Source organism: Ictalurus punctatus, chromosome 5, assembly GCF_001660625.3.
Source record: "Ictalurus punctatus breed USDA103 chromosome 5, Coco_2.0, whole genome shotgun sequence".
In the NCBI taxonomy this organism is placed as follows: Eukaryota; Metazoa; Chordata; class Actinopteri; order Siluriformes; family Ictaluridae; genus Ictalurus; species Ictalurus punctatus.
The window spans coordinates 5,587,711-5,611,317 of NC_030420.2; the positions used below are offsets into that span (position 1 = coordinate 5,587,711).

At 40.9% G+C, this 23,607-nt stretch overlaps 2 protein-coding genes across 5 annotated transcripts in view; both read left to right on the forward strand.

Moving 5' to 3' along the window:
• The window catches only part of LOC108265165 (glycerol-3-phosphate acyltransferase 4), a 33,442-nt gene extending 15,066 nt beyond the window's left edge, over nucleotides 1–18,376 (forward strand). The window contains exons 5-14 of one of the 2 annotated variants that reach the window (XM_053680128.1): nucleotides 689–763; nucleotides 928–1,017; nucleotides 2,675–2,768; nucleotides 2,905–3,020; nucleotides 5,830–5,885; nucleotides 6,009–6,094; nucleotides 6,255–6,383; nucleotides 10,247–10,326; nucleotides 13,767–13,893; nucleotides 14,066–18,376. In XM_053680128.1, coding sequence (XP_053536103.1) covers nucleotides 689–763; nucleotides 928–1,017; nucleotides 2,675–2,768; nucleotides 2,905–3,020; nucleotides 5,830–5,885; nucleotides 6,009–6,094; nucleotides 6,255–6,383; nucleotides 10,247–10,326; nucleotides 13,767–13,875 — 835 coding nt within the window. In that variant the 3' untranslated portion in view covers nucleotides 13,876–13,893; nucleotides 14,066–18,376. Of the gene's footprint in view, nucleotides 1–688; nucleotides 764–927; nucleotides 1,018–2,674; nucleotides 2,769–2,904; nucleotides 3,021–5,829; nucleotides 5,886–6,008; nucleotides 6,095–6,254; nucleotides 6,384–10,246; nucleotides 10,327–13,766 lie in introns of both variants that reach the window. The other variant, XM_053680127.1, reaches the window with a different exon arrangement.
• A 1,353-nt stretch (nucleotides 18,377–19,729) lies between these two features.
• Nucleotides 19,730–23,607, forward strand: part of inpp5l (inositol polyphosphate-5-phosphatase L) — a 29,369-nt gene continuing 25,491 nt past the window's right edge. For 2 of the 3 annotated variants that reach the window (XM_017467889.3, XM_017467890.3), the window contains exon 1: nucleotides 19,734–20,305. In XM_017467889.3, the coding sequence (XP_017323378.1) occupies nucleotides 20,243–20,305 (63 nt within the window). In that variant the 5' untranslated portion in view covers nucleotides 19,734–20,242. Of the gene's footprint in view, nucleotides 20,306–23,607 lie in introns of all 3 variants that reach the window. The other variant, XM_053680129.1, reaches the window with a different exon arrangement.

The following is a 23,607-nucleotide window of genomic DNA, read 5'->3' on the forward strand; positions in this document are numbered from 1 at the left end:
CTGGTGAGGGAACAGCTGCTTATGATGTAAGTGATGACGTGTTTTGTTTTTCTGATGTTCTACAACTTTACATGTAGCTATAAATGGATATAAAGTATCACATCAATCATTAATTCGTTCGAAAAAATGTCGGCAAATTGTTGGCGAATGTACGAGGTGATGTAAGAGGAATGAAACACTTCAGAACACGATGTTACAGGAAAGTAGGGAACACGGTACTGCATCATTGATTATTTTTTTCGAGAACACACCCTGTTGAGATTTATTCTTTACTTTAGCATCCATTCAACACAGATAATTTACTCAATCAGGGGTCTTTTTTTTTTTTTAAAGAGTTCACTGATGTTCTCCATGTATAGTATCAAGCGATTCTAAAAAGCTTGCTAAAGCTGACATCTTAAGTTCCCAAGATATATAATTGTTTTTTTGGAATATTGATACTGAGTGTTTTGGATGGGCACGTTTGCCTCGCACCTCTGGGATTGGATGCTCGACTCCTGCCTCCACCCTGTGTGCGTGGAGCTTGCATGTTCTCCCTATGCCTCAGAGGTTTCCTCCCCCAGTCTAAAGACCTGCGGTGTAGACCCCCTGTGCCCCCATAGGGTCCAGGCTCCCTGCAACCACCGGAGAAGTGGTACAGAACTGGATGGATGGATGGATGTTTACATCTGATTGTGTGGTTTTTCAGGTTGACACTCGCCATCACAGGTGTGACTCTTTTGGTCGTCCTCACCACCATCGTCGGATTTCTGCCCAATGGGAGGTAAGAATAAAATGCAATAATGCATTTGAATACAAATAACGAGTTAATTATGACCAATGATTGGAACCGTGAGACACGACGAGGTGTTTCTGTGCTTATTTATGACGAAAGTTTCATAGCCTCACGTCTTTCCGTTAACAATCGGGTGTTGTGTGTTTGTGTAGGATGAAGAATGTTCTCAGTGAAAAAGTGCATTTGATGTGTTACCGAGTTTGCGTGAGAGCGCTTACAGCAATCATCACTTACCATCACAGGTAAAACTACACATAAAGGTATTCACGGTATATTTAATGCACTTTGGTATAAATCCTTTCACGAGCATTTCTCTAACAGTTTTATCCTGTGCAGTCGCTTGTTCAGCTTGAGCCATGCCACTTCTGCATAGTCTCTAATCTGATCTAATTTGCTCAGCATGATTCCTGACACAGTGCAACTGGGATTGAATTAGGGTCCACGCAGCAGCGGATGTCTCTATTTGAAATTATGAATCAGACTCCAGCCTTCGGATTTATCGATTTTCCTTTATCCTGTCTATCCTGCCGAAGTAATCGTTCCCTGGTTATCGCCTTGCCGGCTCAGCACCCAAACAACAGTTAAACACGTCACAACATGGAAATGCGTGAATATTTCTTACTCGTCATACATGCTGGATTATTTATTGGTGGAGTATCAGACATGCATAATTGTCCCAGATGTAATCTGGATTTTGGTCAAATAAAAAGAGCTGGTAAAAAAACAAACAAACAAACGAACAAACAAAATAGAAACTGACTATGGTGAGCAGGCTAACTCGTCGTTTACTATCTTCTCACCAAAAAAAAAAAAAAAGCCTTACTCGATCAATTCCTGAATCCTTTTCTCCTTTACTCTCTCTCATACTCTCTTATGCTCCCTCAACTTTCAACTCCAGACATCCCACCCTCCCCCTCCCCCCGACTAGCTTGGGCTCCTGTCTGTCACCATCTTTCTGGACTTCTTTCATGTCTAAAGTCGAGGTCTGATGTACGAGGACACATTTCTCGCCCATTCTGGCCCCGACACAACATTAATACTACAGGATCATCAGCAGCTCACGCACATCATCTTATAAAGTGCTTTTGATTCGACTAAATTATTGACTCGATAAACCATTTCGTTTGTAAAATAAATAAACAAATAAAATCCACACACTCTAGCTTCATTTTTAATTACACGCGGCTATACGGGACCTCACCACCCACCATTATTGTAGAAATCTGCCTCCCAATACACTCCCCACACACGGATTCAGCTAATTGTACGCTAAGCTGTGTAAGAGACGTGTCTTAAAGAAATTGAGTTCAATTCAGTGTTATACATTTAGCGCGTATAACAATGGACATTGTCCCACAGCAGCTCTACAGAAATATATAACTTCAGGATATAGATTTTAAATGTATGTATTTATCCCTAGAAACACTTCCAAGCTGCAACTTTAAGAGGAGAGGTATGTGTGTGTGTGTGTGTATGAAGTTGTTTTTTCATGACAATAAAAGTTTTGCCGTTGATGCCTGTAGTAACAGATCTAGGAAGCTATAGCGTAGACCTGATCAGCTGCGTCGTGAAGAGGAATAGACTTTTCAGCAGCTTGTGCTAGCACGTAAGCTATGAGAGGAATTCTCCTGAGCCGTCTCTGCCAGACACCACGTTCGTTAGAAGGCTTTTTCTACTCACGTCATATAGCGAGAGACACGTTAGAGCGTCATCGCAGTCTTCTGGATGTCCTCAGGGATTGTTTTGTCTTCCTTCTGTCTCTCCTGCTTTCTGTATCACTCTTGCTACCTTAGTTTTAAATTGGATAGGTTTATTTGGGGAACGGCAGTGATTCTATTCTCTTTCTTTATTTGTGTGTGTGTGTGTGTGTGTGTGTGTGTGTGTGTTTGCATGATTCAGTGAGAATAAGCCTAAGAACGGAGGAATCTGTGTTGCCAACCATACGTCACCCATTGATGTCCTCATACTAGCCAGTGACAGCTGTTATGCAATGGTAAGAGTCTGTGTGTGTGTGTGTGTGTGTGTGTGTGTGTGTGTGTGTGTGTAGTGCATATATGCCAGATTGCATGCAGAGTTCTTTAAATGTTGCAATTCCATGATGTAGTAATACAGTAGTTTCTGTGTCTTAGGTGGGACAGATCCATGGAGGCTTGATGGGAGTCATTCAGAGGTCTATGGTGAAGGCTTGTCCACACATCTGGTTTGAACGCTCTGAAGTCAAAGACCGCCATCTAGTGGCCAAAAGGTAATACTTCAGCACAACTGCTACCTCCATAGTCTCCATAGTCTAGGGCGCTACACTGGAACTGAGGCACTGAGGCTCATCTGCATTGAAACGTGGTGACAGTTAGACACCGTGGCACTGACAACACTGAGGCAGTCTGTTACTGTGCCACACTAAAGTACTCTGTCACCGAGTCAGTGTGGCACTGAGTCACTGGGGCAGTGGGGAAATAATGTGGCAGTTTGACACTGTGGAGGTTTGATGCTACAGACACTAGTCTTCACAATAGTTTATTAAACAACGGTATTGGTGTACAAACATGGCCTACAAAACATATATTCCGCAGTGCCTGAATTTCTCACGGTGTGAGTGTTGGAGTGTGAGTATGTACCTGAATATGCACTTCAGTGCCTCAGTGCCAGAGTACCTCACTGCCTCAATGCCAGTGACACAGTGCCTCAGTGTCTCAATGATACAGTGCCTGACATCAGTGCCACAGTAGTACAGTGCCTCATTACCTCAGTGCCAGACTGCCTCATTACCTCAGTGCCAGCGTGACATAGTGCCACAGTAACAGTGCGTCAGTGCGAGACTGCCTCAGTGCCAGAGTAACATAGTGCCACAGTAACACAGTGCCTCAGTGCCAGACTGCCTCATTACCTCAGTGCCAGAGTGACATAGTGCCACAGTAACACAGTGCGTTAGTGCGAGACTGCCTCAGTACCTCAGTGCCAGAGTGCCTCAATGCCACAGTGATATAGTGCCACAGTACATCAATAGCAGAGTGCAAGAGTGCCTCAATACCTGTTTCAGAGTGACACAGGGCCACAGTACATCAGTGCCACAGTGCCATAGTATCAGAGTACCTCTGTGCCACAGTGTCAGAGTGTGTCAGTATCAGTGCCACAGTGCCACAGTGCCATAGTGCCAGAGTACCTCATTGCCACAGTGTCACAATGCCAGAGTGCGTCAGTATCAGTGTGCCACAGTGCCACAGTGTCACAAAGCCAGTGTGCTTCAGTATCAGAGTGCCACAGTGCCAGAGTGCTTCAGTGTCAGAGTGCCACAGTGCCACAGTGCTTCACTATCAGAGTACCTCAGTGCCACAGTGCCATACGTTTCAGAGTACATCAGTGCCACAGTGCCATAGTATCAGAGTACCTCTGTGCCACAGTGTCAGAGTGCGTCAGTATCAGAGTGCCACAGTGCCACAGTGCCAGAGTGCGTCAGTATCAGAGTGCCAGTGTGCTTCAGTATCAGAGTGCTTCAGTATTGGAGTACCTCCTTGCCACAGTGCCACAGTGTTCAGTATCAGAATGCCACAGTGCCAGAGTGCTTCAGTATCAGAGTGCCACAGTGCCACAGTGCTTCACTATCAGAGTACCTCAGTGCCACAGTGCCATACGTTTCAGAGTACATCAGTGCCACAGTGCCATAGTATCAGAGTACCTCTGTGCCACAGTGTCAGAGTGCGTCAGTATCAGAGTGCCACGGTGCCACAGTGCCAGAGTACCTAATTGCCACAGTGCCACAATGCCAGAGTGCGTCAGTATCAGAGTGCCACAGTGCCACAGTGTCACAAAGCCAGTGTGCTTCAGTATCAGAGTGCCACAGTGCCAGTGTGCTTCAGTATCAGAGTGCCACAGTGCCAGTGTGCTTCAGTATCAGAGTGCCACAGTGCCACAGTGCCAGTGTGCTTCAGTATCAGAGTGCCACAGTGCCACAGTGCCATACGTTTCAGAGTACCTCTGTGCCACAGTGCCATAGTACATCAGTGCCACAGTGCCATAGTGTCAGAGTACATCAGTGCCACAGTGCCATAATATCAGAGTACATCAGTGCCACAGTGTCAGAGTGCATCAGTATCAGAGTGCCACAGTGCCACAGTGCTTCAGTATCAGAGTGCCACAGTGCCACAGTGCTTCAGTATCAGAGTGCCATAGTGCCAGAGTACCTCATTGCCACAGTGTCACAATGCCAGAGTGCTGCAGTATCAGAGGGCCACAGTGCCAGAGTGCTGCAGTATCAGAGGGCCACAGTGCCAGAGTGCCAGAGTACCTCATTGCCACAGTGCCACAATGCCAGAGTGCGTCAGTATCAGAGTACCTCCTTGCCACAGTGCCACAGTGTTCAGTATCAGAATGCCACAGTGCCAGAGTGCTTCAGTATCAGAGTGCCACAGTGCCAGAGTGCTTCAGTATCAGAGTGCCACAGTGCCAGAGTGTGTCAGTATCAGAGTGCCACAGTGCCACAGAGTTCAGTATCAGAGTGCCACAGTGCCAGAGTGCGTCAGTATCAGAGTGCCAGTGTGCTTCAGTATCAGAGTGCTTCAGTATTGGAGTACCTCCTTGCCACAGTGCCACAGTGTTCAGTATCAGAATGCCACAGTGCCAGAGTGCTTCAGTATCAGAGTGCCACAGTGCCACAGTGTCACAGTGCCAGAGCCACTAAAGGGTTTAGTGCTTGTACATTACATAAAACCAAAGTGTACTTAATAATTGTTTACAGCAGATTTGATTACCGCAGATTTATCAGTCATGCTAATGTGAGCCAAAAGAAAACAACTTCACCTCAGCCAAGTTCAAATCCCACACTCATTTATCTCTGAGCCAGAACCATGGCATTGCTGAGAATAGATATCCACTGTCTTCACAGCTCCTTCAAGAGACCGCCATGTTGTGCTCCTCTATACGTCATACCAAAACACCATCTTCTCTCCCGTCGAAATTCTTGTCCTAAATAGACGCAACCAGAAATGTGAACACATGAAAGCAGACAGTTTTCGCTGTACGTGCGGCTTTTATACCAATCGATACCATTTCATTTGCAGGTTGAGCGATCATGTCGAGGACAAAAGCAAACTCCCAATCCTCATCTTTCCCGAAGGTGAGTTTATGGATTCGCAGAATCGTCGACTTTGTTATTCGGGACGCCTTTTTTTTCGTGCGCTCCGTATGAGATCTTGCTGTTCGGTGTGATTTAGCTGCGTCTGTCGAATGTTGCTCGTAGGTACCTGCATCAACAACACGTCCGTGATGATGTTTAAGAAGGGAAGCTTTGAAATCGCTTCAACAATCTACCCAGTGGCCATCAAGGTGTGCAGCTTGCAGATGCAGGAAAATCTGACTTCATATGTGCACTGTCTCTACTTAATAATAATAATAATAATAATAATAATAATACTTTACAAGTAATTAACCAGCCATCTCATCCTGCTTCTAAGGATCGTTATTATATTGGTATTGCTTTGTGCAGTATGACCCTCGCTTCGGGGACGCCTTCTGGAACAGCAGCAAGTTCGGCATGGTGAATTATCTCCTCCACATGATGAGCAGCTGGGCCATCGTCTGCAGCGTGTGGTACCTCCCCCCCATGAGCCGACAGGTGTGCGACACCACACACACACACACACACACACGTTCAGGACGTGCTAACTTGCATGACAAACCCTTTCTTTGCATCAGTGCCTTTGGTACTCAAATCAGAGCCTGGAGCCTGACATCATCCACCACAGATTGGAAGTCGATGTCCAGCTTTGCATGTGAGCATGCAAACGTGTCAACTGGTGCTAATGCGTCTTCGATTCAGCGCTCGGAAAACAAGCAAATATTATAACCACGGCAGCCAAATCTCTGGGTCATTAAGGGGCTTCACTTTGAATATCCTCATAGAGTCCTGATGGAAAAAAGCTGCAAGGTTTATCTTTCTTCTTTTGCTGGTGCGTTCCTAAACATCCGGATTAAACGGGCGTTGTGTTGCTTGAAGCGGAAATAGATACGCATAAATAAAGTTCTTGGCGATTTTTATGGAGTATCGGTATTTATTCTCGGTGAATGTATAAGAACGAACAAATATTACAGTAGAATCAGGTCTTATTGGAGGTGTGTAGCTAAATCTCAAACGCGGTTCCATTGGACTTTTGCTGCCTTCAAGGCTTGTCCGATCGTAATTACAAGGTGAACGCATACGAATTTCCACCACAGTGTTAGAATATTTCTACGAGCCCTGACTTTCCAGGTTGGGGGCGTGTCAATAATAATAATAAAGTAATGGCAACCCACAGTATGAATATGGCGTCGGTAAGATTGAACAGTAATTATGCATGTTAATTATTCAGTACCACAGAATAAACGTCTTGTCGTTGAAAACATGGAAAAAAATCCTAAGAAGTTTTCTCATGCCGTCAATTTATTTCCAACCAGAACCACTTCGCACACAAGAACTTCCAAGGTCCACTTGAAGGCCGTGTTATAGTAGTGCACTATTTGGGTCCTACAGTGCCCGCCACTAATACCGGCACCCTTGGTAAATATGAGCAAAGAATGCTGTGAAAAACTGTCTTTATTGTTTAACCTTTTGATCTTTTGTTCACAAAAATGCTCTCATGGATAAAAAATGGGCCGTGGTTGGATCTTCCAGCAGGGCAATGATCCAAAACATACATCAAAATCAACACAAAAATGGTTTACTGACCACAAAATCAAGGTCCTGCCATGGCCATCCCAGTCCCCTGACTTGAAACCCATAGAAAACCTGTGGGGTGAACTGAAAAGTCACGGTCGAACAATTTCCTGTTCCTAGTCACCCAGGTGTACTAAAAAAATATCAATGGGAATATACTTCAAATATATTTTCCCCCTATGAATTCATAGGGGTGCCAATAATTGTGGCACACATATATTTAACAAAGATATATTTTTTTTGGATAAATCTGTGAGAGCAGAGTATTTTCTGAAAAAATTTTTTAAACAAAAGATCAAAAGGTTAAACAATGAAGACAATTTTTCACAACCTTCTTTGCTCATATTTACCAAGGGTGCCAATATTAGTGGAGGGCACTGTATCTTCTGTAGTGAGCAAGTCTAGTCAGTATGAAGCCTTCTGGGATTAGTAAATTGAAGGTGGCAATACTTTTACGCGACTCCTGTGTTACCAAACTGAGCTTAGTATCAAATAAAAGTATGACTGTAGATAATTAAATGAAAGATTTGGCAACCGGTTTTGATTGATTATTCTGCTTTCTTTACACGGTTCTCGTTTACTATAGTTTCGATGATATGAACTCAATGTAAAACGACTGGGTCGTTACTATTTAAATGCATTCAGGTATTGTGGTGTGCCGTTACGGGAAAACAATCAATACCAGGCTGGTGTGATGTGAGCTGACGCGTCGATCGTAATTACAAGGTGAACGCATATGAATTTCCACCACAGTGTTAGAATATTTCTACGAGCCCTGACTTTCCAGGTTGGGGGCGTGTCAATAATAATAATAAAGTAATGGCAACCCACAGTATGAATATGGCGTCGGTAAGATTGAACGGTAATTATGCATGTTAATTATTCAGTACCACAGTTACTGAATGAGTTACTCTCACCACCCTGAACAACAGCAAGCCTGAAGTGTTTTATTCCTCTTCCAGCCCAGCAATCAGCACATTTTAACCATCTTAATTTATTAGTGAGCAACATGTCACACATTTTTATCTGTTTCTAGGTAATGTTGTGGAACATCTGCAAAACAAGTTAGTTCCTGTTAGCACTTATTACATTATAGCAGCTTTGAGCACTTGTTCCCTCAACCACTTCCGTTTTAAAATTCTCTCTTAAAGATAATAAGACACAAAAAATATATACTTGTCAGCCATTCTCATGCTACTGAGAAACCGTAAAAACCCACATTCATTCGAGAATGCCACAGTGCTGTAGTTCCTTGAAAAAGGGAATCCGATGGCCCTAATGTGCATGTGCGTTTCTTTTAATGGTCTTTATTAACGGGTTGTTCTTTACCAGTGTTGGGTAAGTTACTCAACAAAAAAAGAAGTAATCCACAACAGATGATTAATTACTAGTTTAAAATTGTAATTTGGTTACATTAATGATTGCTGCATGTGAAAAGTCATCAGATTACTAACTTTCACGTTACTTCCAAAACAAATCAAACCTACGAAAATTCACTACAAAGTGAAACTCAGAGCATAATTATAGCGCGCGTCAATGTACGACGTGATAAACTTTTCTAACTAGGCTAGTTTGGTGTCGCTAGCCAAGGGGAGGCACAGCTAAGCTATCACTGTATGGGTTTAGCTGCTACAGTGCCATGAAGAGTACATTATCTTTCCTTATGTTCTGCTCATATCACGTTCACGTAATAAAACGTCATAGACATTTACCCACCTTGTTTTCCTGCTCAGCATCAGAGGATGTTACTCTTTCAGTTTCAACCCCTTTACTGGTTTAAAAAAAAAAATCGGCGTATATCCATTTTTCCCTCACACTGACTGTGAACGAGCGTTTAGCAGAATCGAGAGACTGTCAGCCACGAGTAGAAGACACGAGTATTTCCACGTACGTTCCTGTAAACTATCTGATCGGTCTCGCCTCCGTCCACTGAAGAGATCAAATTACAGGCTGTCTTCTTTTACTGACGTTCCGCTCCAAGTGGAGAATTATTCGTGGCTGAAGAAAAAATCTTCAGGGCAAAGTGTGATTTATTTAAAAAATGAATTTTACTTAATATTGTTTTCTTAACAATACGTTTCGTAACGTCATTTTATTGACATCAGTCACTGGTATCAAATGACATCCATTTAAAATGTTATGCGTTGCATTACTGCGTTATCAGAAAACGTCATTAGATTGCAGTGACGCGTTACTTCGGAACACGTTACACCCAACTCTGTTCTTTACTGAGAACCATGCACAAAGGATTTTGACTTGTTCATGGAAAAAGGTTCAAAGATTTAGTGCCAGTGTCAGTGCTGTCCTCTGCTTACAGGAACACATGTCTGAAACCGTGACAGTTCTGATGTTGTGAGGACATCATGCTGGCAGTCAGTGGAAAATGTCCATGCTTTTGTTTTTTCCTCAATATAAAGTTTTTATTATTATTATTATTATTATTATTATTATACACAGAGTTGGTTTCTGTTTCAGTAAAACTATGATTATTATCAGGGTGGGGTTTAGGTGGTGGAATAGACAAGTAATGGCATATTTCTGCAGAAGTAGTAATTCAGTGGAAAATATAGTCATAAAGTGTGTGTGTGTGTGAACTCCAGTGACCCCGACTGGTCTAGCAATAACAGGAAAAGGCTTGATTATGACAGCCACTCTCCTTCCACTACAGCTCGCAGATGGAAGTCCTCACTTTGTCTTTCAAACTGTCACACAAACGAGTCTGAACACTCGATACCTTATAAATGTCTTAAATGGTTTAAGCTCACCGTCTGTGTTTGTGTTAACAGGAAGACGAGGACGCCGTGCAGTTCGCAAACCGAGTTAAAGCAGCTATCGCCAGACAGGGTGGCCTGGTGGACCTGCTATGGTGAGCAAGCGTTAGCCTTAGAAACCTATGCGTCTGACCAAAAAACACACCCAGCTATCATGGAGAATATGACAGCGCTTGAATTGAAAATGAAAACAGTATTTGTTGAGCTGAGCAGGACGTTTTTTTTGTGGCGTGTACACACATTGACTAACAAACCATTTTGGTTCATTTGCATACGGTGACATTTTAACCCGTCTGGACAATCTCAAAATCTCATTTTCGTATTCATTTCCATTTAGTTTCAAATGCATAGCAATTTATCAGACTTGAATGAATGCGGCATTATAAAGACAAACTTTTGTGGGAGACTACACATTTTGTACAAACGCTATACAGTGGTTAGGAAAACGTTTACACAGCCAAAGATAAATCATGTTTTTCCACCTTTAATGTGATATAGCAACCAACAAAGTAAGTAAAAAACAAATAGAAATGTTTTGTGGGAATCAACGAAAAAAAATTGAAAATCAGAATCAGCATCAAAAATTTGAATAAAAAAATCTGATCAAATCAAATAAAAATCAAATCAAATAAAATCAGATACATACAATAGCCTCGTTGCACAAACCCCTTAACTAATACTTTCTCAAAGCACATTTTGCTTGTAATACATCACCCAGGCTTTTTTTGGTAAACGTCTCCCCAGACTTTATTTGGTAAATTTATTCCAGTCTTCCTTGCAAGATCTATCAAATTGCGAGGTGATCTCCCGTGCACAGCCCTCTCATTCCACAGGTTTTCGATAGGCTTTAGATCGAGGGTCATTCCAAAATGTTGATCTAGTTCTTATGAAGCCGTTCCAAATTTGTGAACTTGGACTTGGGTCGTTATCCTGCCGGAAGGTGAAATTTGTCTTTGTGTTCGGCTGTCTAACAGAGACCTGCAGGTTTTGTCCCAGAATAGATGATTATTTGGAGCTATCCATGATTCTTGACTAAAGCCCCAGTCTCAGCTGAAGAGAAGCTGCCTCAGAGCACCATGCTGCCACCACCATGCTTCAACGTGTATGGTCTTCGCTTTGCACCAAACATACCTTTTAGATTTATGCGCAAAATGTTCTAACTTGGTCTCATCAGACCATAGCACATTTTGCCATGTGGTTTGGGGTGATTTAGTTGGGTTTGGATGTTTTTGTGTTGTTGTTTTTTTTTGTGAGATAGGGTTTCTATCTAGCCATTCTACCTCATAGCCCAGACGTGTAAAGAATATGAGAGATTGTTGTCACATGCAGGGAGCAACCAGTATATCATTTCTGTAGCTCCTTTAATGCTGCCGTAGATCCGTCTCTTTTTGTCGTTTTGTCAATTTTGGAGTGAGGTCCTTTTCTTAGTAATGTCGCTGCGGTGCCGCGTTTTCTCCATCTGTTGATGGTGTTGGTCCACGGTACATCTAATGTTAAGATCCCGTACATTACTTTGTAAGCTCTTTGTAGCTTCAGCAGAGAATCGAAACCAAGAAGATGTCAAGAAAATCCTACAGAAGCAGATGATCTTTATTTGGCGTTGTACACGATCACTCCATTGATGACATGTGCATGATAATTACTTTTGAACTTCAGTCTGAACGTGAATTCTGAGGTTAATTCTGAGCACAGAACCAGCTCCATTATATAATAATGTGCACAATTGTGAAGCCAGGTTTTTCTTTTTCTTTTTCTATTTGTGTTTGATTTGAATGTTGTTGGTTGCTATATCACGTTGAAGGTGGGAAAACTTCTGACAGGATTTATCTTTGTAGATCCAATTTATAACATCATAGAGACTCGAACGAAGGCAGAAAGTATAGACGTGAAACTATTTGTTTGAAGAACACATCATTAAGAAAAACCTGGCATTATGGATGTGATGTTTTGATGTAGAAACCATGGACCAGAGAAGTTAAATACAGTGAAATTTAAGTCAAAGACATGAGTGAACATTTGAAATGTAGGTTTCTTCCTGGGGTGAATGGGGGGAGGTTCCATGGTACTGTTGACATCTCTCTTTCTTGGCTTTTTTTGACTATCACCAAAAATAAGAGTGACAGTCTGTGTCAGTGCAGTAAAGAAAATGAAAGTGGTACAGTAAAAGTCCATAGTGGCTTGGGAACCTGCATAAATGACAGCTAAACACTTTACAAACATTACATATCTCTCTATGTAACTACTGACCACATGTCTATTTGTAATAAACATGTAGACTAACAGAACTGTGGACATAATACATAGCAAGCTACGATAGTGGAAATAAATTAAGATGAATAAAGCCTGGATAATTTCAGGTACGTACACACAGCTTTATCCATATCAAAGTTTCTACTATCGCATCTGTTAAAGTAACTGTTTCTGTTAAGACTCCGTTAACTTGCCTGAGGAGGTCTGATCGGCCCTGCGAGGACGCGCGCTGATAGAGAAACGTTCCCATTGGCTGCAGCCTGTAGGTATTTTGGCCAAACACGAAAGTCAACATTGTGCAACCACACGCAGAATATCCCCACTACGCTTAAGCACGGAACTCGCATTTATGTGCAGACTTTCGAGTGGATAAAAGAGAGAAACCCTCTTGATTTCTCAAAAATTTTTTAGCCAGTTTGAACTGGAAATCCATCCCCCCTTGAAATTCACTCCCCGGACTCCGACTCCCCGTGTACCCCCCTCCCCCTTTATCCAGTCCTGCTAACAGTTCGATTCAATTCAATTCAGTGTTTATTTGTAGAGCGCTTTTAACAATGGACATTGTCTCAAAACAGCTTTACAGAAATGTAAAACACAGGATGCAGATTTCAAGTGTGTGAATTTATCCATATTGAGCAAGCCGGTGGCGAGGAAAAACTCCCTAAGATGATATGAGGAAGAAACCTTGAGAGGAACCAGACTCAGAAGGGAACCCGTCCTCATCTGGGTAATAACCGATAGTGTGAAAGTAAAAGAAAGTTCATTATGGTTTTTATATGAAGTCTGTTTGTTGAACTAGTCCATTGTTCACTAAAGGAGACCTGAGTGTGTGGTAATTGCAGTCCCAAGGCCATAGTAGCAACCGTAGTCCCAGCAACCACAGCGAAAATGTCCATGTGGAACTGAGGTCCAAAAACCATTTCCATGGTACTTCAAGCGGTACCATCCTCAGCAATCTCCTGCACTGCTCGGGGTCGTCCTCACTGGAATAATGTAGTCTCCAGTTGATGAGAGCTCCATCCAGAGGTAGGGCATCAGGATGAATCAGGCAGGTCCGGAGAGCAGAAATGGTCAGGATCACTGGCATCTCCGTTAAATCATGTGTGGCTCGACAGAAGGAGAGCGGGATGATAACCGTAATAATTATAATAGATCAAACTGGCGCAATGAAATACTACAGATAATCTTATACCAAAAGTGTCCTGAATATGCGTTTTTGATTTTGGTCAAGGATTTTTTTAAAAATGTATTTATTACCCAGCATCACTATGTTTTTTGTCTTTAGGGATGGTGGCTTAAAGCGCAGCAAAGTGAAAGACACCTTTAAAGAAGAGCAACAGAAACTGTACAGCAAGATTTTGGTGGGAGCTCACGAAGACCGCAGTCGCTCCTGAGGAATGAAGGATGACTGAGGTGACGGGACAGGAAAGAAATTGAATCTTTAAAAAAAAACACAACCCAACCCATCAGGATTGCGTTGTGAGCCACGTCTTACATGTGTTCTGGGAGAAGGGATTTGATTTTCACCAGTCAGTTCCTTCACTTATTATGTTTGAGTCACCAAACAAAACAAGATGTTGCGGCGTAATTTAATAATGTGGCCACTCTGTAAAGTCTCTAAGCACACTTTCTCTAAGGTAAACGGGTTGCTATCATACACTTAAAAACAACGGTGTAGCAGCAGGACATTGTTTTTTTTTTCTGTATTTTTTTTTTTTTTTTAGCTTTGTTAATCCATTTTTTATCACATTCAAGTCCTATTTATATTATTATTATAATACTTCGTTTGTTACTGTAAGGTTTTTTTTTTTTTTTTACTTTATCTCTGCTGTGTGAATATATGGGTCCTGTAGATGTTTTACAGTAAAGAAGACATCAACTCAAATAGGCCCTAATGCAAATTAGTAAGTACGTTATAATAAGCTACTGAATTCTCAATTCTGATTGGTCAAAAGGCGTTTTTCTACAAAAGCAGTTCTGATAGTAGTTCCGGCTACAAAGGAAATCACAGGTGTATATTAATGGGTTTGTTTTAATACGTCATCGTTTCTATAGTAACGACTCGTTCACAGGGACTTGTATGACGCACCACTCTACATAAGAAACAAACAAGAAAGATTCTTCGTTGTTGTTTAACAGTTGCTATGGTGACATTTTCATTTTCTGCAAGAGGAGGTGTATATTTAATTATTTTATTCATGGAAGGAGTCGGTAGTAACAGCAAGTATGTTTTCCACCATGGGAAAGTCTTCAGGGCTTTGAGGTTTCACGGTAACATGACAAGCCGTGTGTTTTGGCTTATTAAATACAAGGGAAAGAAAGGGAATCACAGTTTATAGCTGATGTATTCCATGTAAGAGTCCTTGGGATAGAGCCTAAAAGAAACAGTTGGTTGAAGACCTTGTTTACTTGTTCGTACATGCAAACTGCGTCTGTTCCACAGGTAGAGCATCAAAAACTGAGTCGCTTTTCAGAATTGCAAGCATACAAGTGTTCAGCATTTTCTGGTTACGCCGCACCTCATAATGTCATTCGTAATGCTTTAAAGGTGCAATTAGGTTTGGTGCTCACTGTAGGAATATTGCCAACGTACTGCAAGAATGTAAACATGTATGACAAGATTATGTTCAGTTCAGAAATTTCATAAAACATCTGAGCAAAAAAAATGCACATGCACATTTGTCCCAGTCCCAGTCGTCGTCCCCCCCCCCCTCCAAAAAAAAAAATCCATCATTTTGTAAGGAAAACAAACATTTTCCAACCTAATCTCTATCTATTGCATCTGTAGCATATGAGTACTTATGTAGCATATGAGGACAAGGATTTCTACACATCAGCTGTAAATTTTGAATGAAAGTTACTCGTTTTCAGAGTTGGATTATGCAGATGCTGAAGTGGATTTTTTGTGAGCCTCATACATATTACACAAATCAAATCGGTGTGTAGTTTACGCCTCCAAGGTTGCCAGATTTTTCTTGAGTGTAAGTGTTTGCGATGGGGATTTTCCATAGCATCTAGACCACCTCTTTTAAACATGGGAACTTGTCCATCGAACAATCCATTTTCTGTACCGCTTATCCTACACAGGATCGCTGGGAGCCTGAAGCCTATCCCAGGGAACTCGGGGCACAGAGCGGAGGACACCCTGGACAGGGTGCCAACCCATCACAGGGCACACACACTCACGCATCCATTCACACACTATGGACAATTTGGAGATGCCAATCAGATTACACCGCATGTCTTTGGACTGAGGGAGGAAACCGGAGTACCCGGAGCATGGGGCGAGCATGGAAACTCCATGAACACAGGGTGGAATCGAACCCCCAACCCTGGAGGTGTGAGGCAAACGTATGAGCACTTGTCTTTAAGACTAAAAAAAAAAAAATCAGGCATAGAAAATGTGGACTGAAGAAGGAAGTAGTGTTTTTTTTTTTTTTTTTTTTTTGCTTTGTTGTCAAATAAAACATAAAAATAAGAGACCATTTTAAAATGAAAAATAAAAATTAAACAACTAATAGGAGACTAGTATATTGCTAATATACAGTATTCCTACATGAATAGACCTAACAGTAATGATCACATTAATCACTGCAAATTTAGTATAACTGAACAAAGTTATTAAGTTTATAAAATAGCCCTTGATCCAGCGCGTTATTTTTTGCACTTTATATTATTCTCTCTTTTTTTTTTTTTTTAAATAATATTGTGCACTGACACCTGAACTGTAATAGCACTTGAACCTGAGTTTTAAATACCAACATGCACATTTTTGGCATTAAATTCTCACTACGTGTGTGTAACACAAATCTGAATACGACCCTAACTCTTTCCTTTTTTCAGGAAGGGGAATTTGTAGCTCACACTAGTTTTGTAGTGTAGCTCAAACTGAAACATAAAAGTGTCTTAATTACTTCCTGATGGCACAGGAATACTAGAAACTTAGAGAAAGAATACTAGAGAAAGTATAATGCTGCGTTCATGGTGTCTTGTAAACGGTCATTTACAAGCTGTAATAACGTCATTTCCCACCTCCACGAAAGCATGTCTGGTAGTTGAGAAGACAACCCCAAGTTGGAATTACAAGTTGAGAGGGTGTTGCCTTTAACTTCGCCTCAAACGCAGCATAAGTCCCTGGATTTACTTATTACTGTAGTCCTCTAGTGTTTAAAATAGGATTTTGTCTCGTTGTAATATTTCGGCGATAATAAACAGGTTTTCTGAAATGTCAGAATTCTTCTCTGTGGTAATTACACATACACTACAGATGCAATGGTTAGATATTTGATTGAAAATGGCTGAAGTTTCATGTAATGCTATGGACAGCCCCGTTCAATAAAGGGCTTGGCAGCAAGTTCAAAGAGGCTCTCTCAAATTCAGGAAATGCAATGCAATTTCCGACGTCACGCTCTAGATTCACCAAGAACTAAGAATGGTCAGTGTTCTGAGCACTGCATATGAGTGTGGTTTGTGCATATGTGTTAAAACCAGCCCTTATGCTCTGATGATGTCCTCTGAGATGGCATGGACTCGCACATGTTGGGACTTCAGCTAAAGGGTCCAGATATTATTTTACATCTACTTACAGCTAGCTTAGAGCTAAACCGTGGCAAATGTTCCCATACTGGTTCAGTCCTGTTGAACCGTTTGTTTGTTTGTTTGTTTGTTTGCTGATATGGACTTCTGATCTGAATGAAGTCTCAACAACATGAACCAGTGTAGAGTTCAGCTTTATGAAGAGGGCAGAATGAAGCTCTCAGTGAAGCACCACGTGGAGAGATCTAATGATCCTTTGAGATGGGCTGATTTTAAGAATATTTGTGCACATCGAAATTTATGCATACTCCTAAAAATAGCTTGCACGCTTTGAACCTTGGGAATTAAGTCGGAAGCTAAATGCAGGAACGAAATTTTGGACGCACTAGTCGTCTGGCTGTTGGAATTGAGCTAGCGTATGTTGACTTTGACCTCTCGGACATTGCGGGTGAGTGGATATTTGGCTTGAGTGCATTATTTGCATCAGTGCTGCCAGTGACTTGACTGCTGCCAAGCGAAATCCTTCTCTCATCAAGTCAGCTCTTAAATCTCTACCACCCTGTCCTCCTAACCTGAAAACAACCGTGCTTCTGTCATGTCTATGGATGAAATTAGTCAATAAAAAAATGACAAAGTGTACTCGAGTTTGTCATGTGTATAATGTCAAAACTGCAACGCTGTTAAATTCTTGATTGGGATTATTCAGAAGGTGATTATTTCTTTCTGTAACTGCAGCTCTGACAGTATTCCTATCTGCAAGGTTCATAATAATGTAACAGATCATTCACAGGGACATGTATGGCAGCTGTTCCATATAAAATGATTGTAATAAAAAAACAAACAAACAAAAAAAAGTCTAATTGTTGATACGATTAAGTTTTCTGTGTGGAGATGCTTCTTTATTGCTTTTATTACTAGTGAATACTTGTATTTATGCCTTATATTGTATGTCTTTAGTAGCATTGTAAAAATGTATATAGTCCATTTAACGTCTGCATTTTCTTCTTCCTAGCAGAAGAGAATATTGTAATATTAAAACGTCCTCTAGAATGATTATTATTTCATTATACTGGATGTTATGAGGGTTTTAAATAATATATATCACTGCAGCGGAGGGGTAGGTATTGTAGAAATTTACAGTGCAGAATTGATGTGTTTGTTCTTTAAAGAAATATGCAAACCTGATCTATTTTGAATCCGTAATTCGTATGCTAAGGGAAGCTGCACGCATAGAAGCGACTTGTTTTGTCACTTTTTGAATACCGTAGTTACATACTTTTGCAAATATGATAAAGCTGGTACGTCCTACAGATAAACTGTAATGAAAGTAGTACAAACAAAAATGTTTAAATGAACGAATACATGAATGGTAGTTATCATTTTCTAGTTTCCATCAAAAAGGAATCAAGCTGCAATAAACTCGATGTTGCTCAGGGATGAGAACATTAGCCCGAGTTCATTTCCATGATTCAGCATTTTACCTCCTGTTGTGCCAAGCCGAAGCTATTCCTGGCACACTGCCAAAACAAATTATCTTATGAATATGTGCATTTGATTTTCTCTTTGTCGCAGCCTGACAATAAAGAAGCACATCTGGTCATATACACATTATACTAGGCTTTGCTGAATAGCCAACTGTGTGAATGGAATGGTGTGTGTGTGTGTGTGTGTGTGTGTGTGTGTGTGTGTGTGTGTGTGTGTGTGTGTGTGTGTGTGTGTGACACAATTCAGTTCAAAATGTTATTCATGCAGAGAAACTATGGCTAATGATGCCTCATCCCATTAACAAAAACAAAACAAAAACAACAATAAATATGAAATCATCAAGCCAAACCAAAGGGGCTTTAATGTGGCAGGTGTATAATGTAAGTAACTTGTGGTAGTAAGCCTTTGTCATTAACATTACAGAGGTGTGTATATAACATTAGGTTTATAACATTGTAATTGCTATTATCACAGCTACATCAAATACATCTATTATAAAAGTATCTGTCCTTATTTACAAGACACATCACACATAAAAGATTTACAAAGTAACCTTACAGTGTGCATAAAGTGCATTGTATAGTGCTAGATTACAGGCAATAAAATTGTCAGTTTGCACATCCACCAGCCTCCATATACACCCTTAGCCATCCAATAATATGTAAAGCATAAAATATACAGAAGAAAGAAAGGAGGACAAGAACAAACGACAACAATATTACTAGTAGAACTTTTACTATTACTAATACTACAACTAATAATAATAACAATCCATATCCCAGGAAACTCGGGGCACAAGGTGGGGTACACCCTGGACGGGGTGCCAACCCATCGTAGGGCACAATCGCATACACACTACAAATAATTTGGAAATGCCTGAAAAATCAGCCTAGAATACATGTGTTTGGACGAGGCACGACAAGAACATGCAAGCTCCGTGCACACAAGGCGAAGGCTGGATTCAAACCCCCAACCTCTAAGGTGTGAGGCAAACGTGATAACCACTAAACCAAAGAAGAAGAAAAGGAAGAAATATAATTAATAATAATAATAAGAAGAAGTAGAAAATCTAGTCCCTGCATCCATTATCATGTATATAAACTCTTATAGAAGATGTACTCTGGCTGCACAGCACTTAAATGTACAATACATTGAACCAAGTGGGCGGGGCTAAAGACTTCTTGGCAGTTAGTGGGCGGGGATGAAGACCGTTTGTATGCAGAGCGATGGGCGGGGCTTAGAAACTTTTTGGCTGCTGTACAGTACAGCACGTTCACTCGGGTTCTGGGCGTGGCTAAACAGTGTAGAGCAGCCCGTAGTGGGCGTGCTTTACCGATTTTACGAGCCGATAAACAGAGTCAGAAAGACGCTTGGATGTGATGCGGTGCTGTAAAAACTGCTGCAGTGTGTCGTATTTAATGCCGGTTGGAACCTGTAGTCCAGTTAACATGAACTCAGGAGGAGAACTCCAGCCGTCGCGGTGTCAAGTGGACTTGAAGACTTAACGAAAGAAAGTGAGAATATGCTGAGCGACTTCAGTTCAACCGGAGCACCACTCACAACGTGAGGCATGTCGGTTTGAACTATGTGCTGAAGATAAGATAAAGCAGCCCGGTTTCTTCTGAACTGGCTTTCAGCTGATTTCTCTTTAACCGGTCTGCTTGCGAAAGGCACCTGTAAGAAACACCTATCTGTCAGAGGACTTTTCTCTCCCGGACTAGTTTATCAGGAATTGGGATAATGATGGAGACGCTCACGGATGTTTTACTAGTCACTGCAAATGTTGGCTCGTTATTTGACAATGTAAGTATGCAAACTATTGCCGTCTTGTTTCATATTTGTTAACAGTTTATTATTATTATTATTATTATTATTATTAGTAGTAGTAGTAGTAGTAGTAGTAGTATTACACAGAGGATAGAGCCTGAATTGTTATACTGTGTTCAACTGCTGTGACTGAAGGTGACATGTAATAATAATTGAGGTAACCACGCGACATCTTGAAAACAACCGCGATTGCACCTTGTATAACCCAAGTAAACTAATCTATGTTAATTCGCTCTTACTAGGAAATACCACTATCACCATCAGCAAATCAAGTTATGGCAAAAAACAACCAAACAAACAAAAAAACAACCAAAAACACCCTCCTTATGTTGTAATTCAGGTTGCGACATCTTCACAATATTAACAATTCTTGCGCAGTCGTAGAGTTTAGTCTAGTCCCCCCCCTGCACCCCCCTTTCTTTTTCGTCGCTAGGCTACTTAAATACTGCGTTCACAAAATATCATACTAGCCTACTAATTAGTATTTCAAATTATAGTCGCGTACTGTTTTGACATACTACTTAGTACGGTAGTATGCGCCTTTTGACTCGCGTCGTTCCACCAGGCCTCGCGGAGCTTTTTCACATCCCCGGGCTAGAGTAGCGCTCTGTCGCCGGCTCGTAGCGCGCTGTCACCGGATTGGCTGTGAGAGTTCCTCGCAAGGCGTCGCGACAGGAAACTAGCAGCCAGCCTATCAACAGCCGCTCAGTGTTTGTGTTTAAATGAAACAGGAAACAGACCGTCAGCTCTGAGACGTTTAAAAGAACTTCATCCATTTCAGTCTTAGCAGAAATAACTAAATGCTCAGTTAAAAAAAGAAAAAAAAAATGCCAGGCGTTTTTTTTTTTTAACGCTATAAATAAACGTACATTTACATTTTAAACCGTTTACATATCACGGCAGAGCGAGCAGCCCGGCTCTTACAAGTCTGGATACACCAGACTGCATACTACCGCACTAAATAGTATGTATAAATAGTACACAACCCTTAATAATTTAGACATTTGGACAGCCTGCTTAATTTGGGTAGTTTGGGGTGTAACCTTTGCATTCAAATAAATCAGGAAGTCGTCGGCTTCTTCATTGACGTTTAAAGGGCTGTGGCGCGAAAATGAACACAAACAAACAAACAACACACTGACAGACATTAAATTAGCCTTATAGCTAAGTGAGAAGTGAAATAGTAACCATGAATATTATTTATGAAGGTGTCTGTGCCTAAAGACTACATCACGATATTTGAAAACTTATTCAATATACTATATGTATCCCAATATTGTTTTCTCACAGAGTAGTCATCAAATTAAAATAAATAAATAAATAAAATAAATGGAGCTATGAGTTTAACAAAAGAATAAATATTTTACCACAGGAAAGGAGAAAATCATTCGCATTTTATCATCCAGACAGCTACTTGTTACAATGAGCTGCTCAATAGTATGAAAGTACTGACAATCTATCAAATAAAAAAAAAAAAAGTATTGTGATGTAATTTATCACGATCACAATATTACGTAATAACCATAATCAAAGATACTGTGGTGTGACGCGACCACGCAGAAGTCGATTATTTCTCAGTAGCAGCTCATCATGAAATGTTTAGTCCTCCCGTACTACATCTACATATGACGACGCGAGCATTTCTATTCATTTAGAAATGCTGTACGTTATAAACAGTTGTTAGTTTTCCTGCATCTCATTTTTCAATCTGTCGAAAAGTTATTAATACAAAAAAAAAACGAACGAAACAAAAAAACGCTTGTATTGTTTGTGAAGACTTGCTTGAGATTTACTTTCTTACTTCTGTTACAAAACACTGACACTGGAAACGTCTTCCAGAAAATGCTAAATAAATATCTCTTTACAGAAAACTTTATTTACACAGTCATTTACACACATTTTTAAAATCTGTTTACGTAGCGCCGCCCCATCAGAGACTCTGGTATATAAACTTGATCAACAGCTTCTGAATTCAACAGTACTGTAGTATGAATTGTCATAATGACCTAGTCCTTGTAGAACGTCGAGTTGAGTTTGTGAATAATATGAAACGTATTAGTGGTCTAATATTGTCATGAGGTGCTTCATGTAATGGGAGCTCTGCACAGGTGGATGGTTTCCCTGTTTGAACACACCTACAAAAAGTAGAAGAATTAAGGAGTTTACATGTCTATAATGCACGTCGATAATGCGACTGAAACAGGAATACTCCACACGTCTTAATTTGATTTGTGTTTACTTCGAGTATGATCTTAATCTGATTAAGGTAATTAAAAATGGCTGTATACATGGTAGTTTCTTAATCAGAGTATCATCTTAATAGGGTTAATAGTGGATTATTGTTGTCCATGTAAATGCACTGAATGCTCAGCTGGTTTCTGTGATGCACAGAAAGTCCTGTAAACGATGTCTAATGTAAATATACGGACCACCAACATCCAGTCTATCAGAAATGCATCCCAAATGTTTCGACCAGCTCCAGTTACAGAGCCTGGTGAAAACTTGGGAGATAAAAGCAAACAAACAAACAAACAAACAAACAAAAAAAACCCATATGATACGGACCAGCAACGTCCAACCAATCAGAAAAGCAGGGATTTCTATTTGCATGTCAGTCATGTTGCCTGTCAGATCTGAAAGCTTTCCTATTGCACTAGGGTCCAGGTCTTCTAGCCGATGGACAGTAGTACGTGTTTTATGGGCTTGGTTTTGGAGGGTGGCGGCGTGGGGGGTTCAACATCCAACAGAGTGACTGACTAATCCTTCGCTGTTGTACATAGTTGTACATTGACAAACAACACCATGTTGGTTCTCAGCTTGAGATTACAAAGCCCAAGTTGTTGTCTTAAGAGTTTTGGTCAGGACTTCGGCTTCATTATATCTGCAAATGGAAATTTGGCCACACATCCAGCTTCCAGTGGCCATATTTGGCACCGAGAGCGCATGTTTGGGTCCACTGTGACCATAAACAGATGAATATCTTTCCTCAAAACCATTTCAACCTCCTCTTGACTTTTTTTTTTTTTTGTAGTAGGTCAGCGCTGACGTGCTGGCTGTGAAAACAAACGTCCAAAAATGGTGGGGCTTCTTGTATTCACGTCGACGGTTCGCAGATATGATAGGAGCTCTGAGAAACCTGAGGTGCTGTCTGTCTTCGTGCAGGAAAGTTATGAAATGTTTACGTGTGACCTGATTGTAGCTGTGTTCTGTTGTTGAAATTCCTACAGATAGTGTGAAGACAAAAAGCAGCTTTTTGGTTGTGTTTCAGTGCAGCTCAG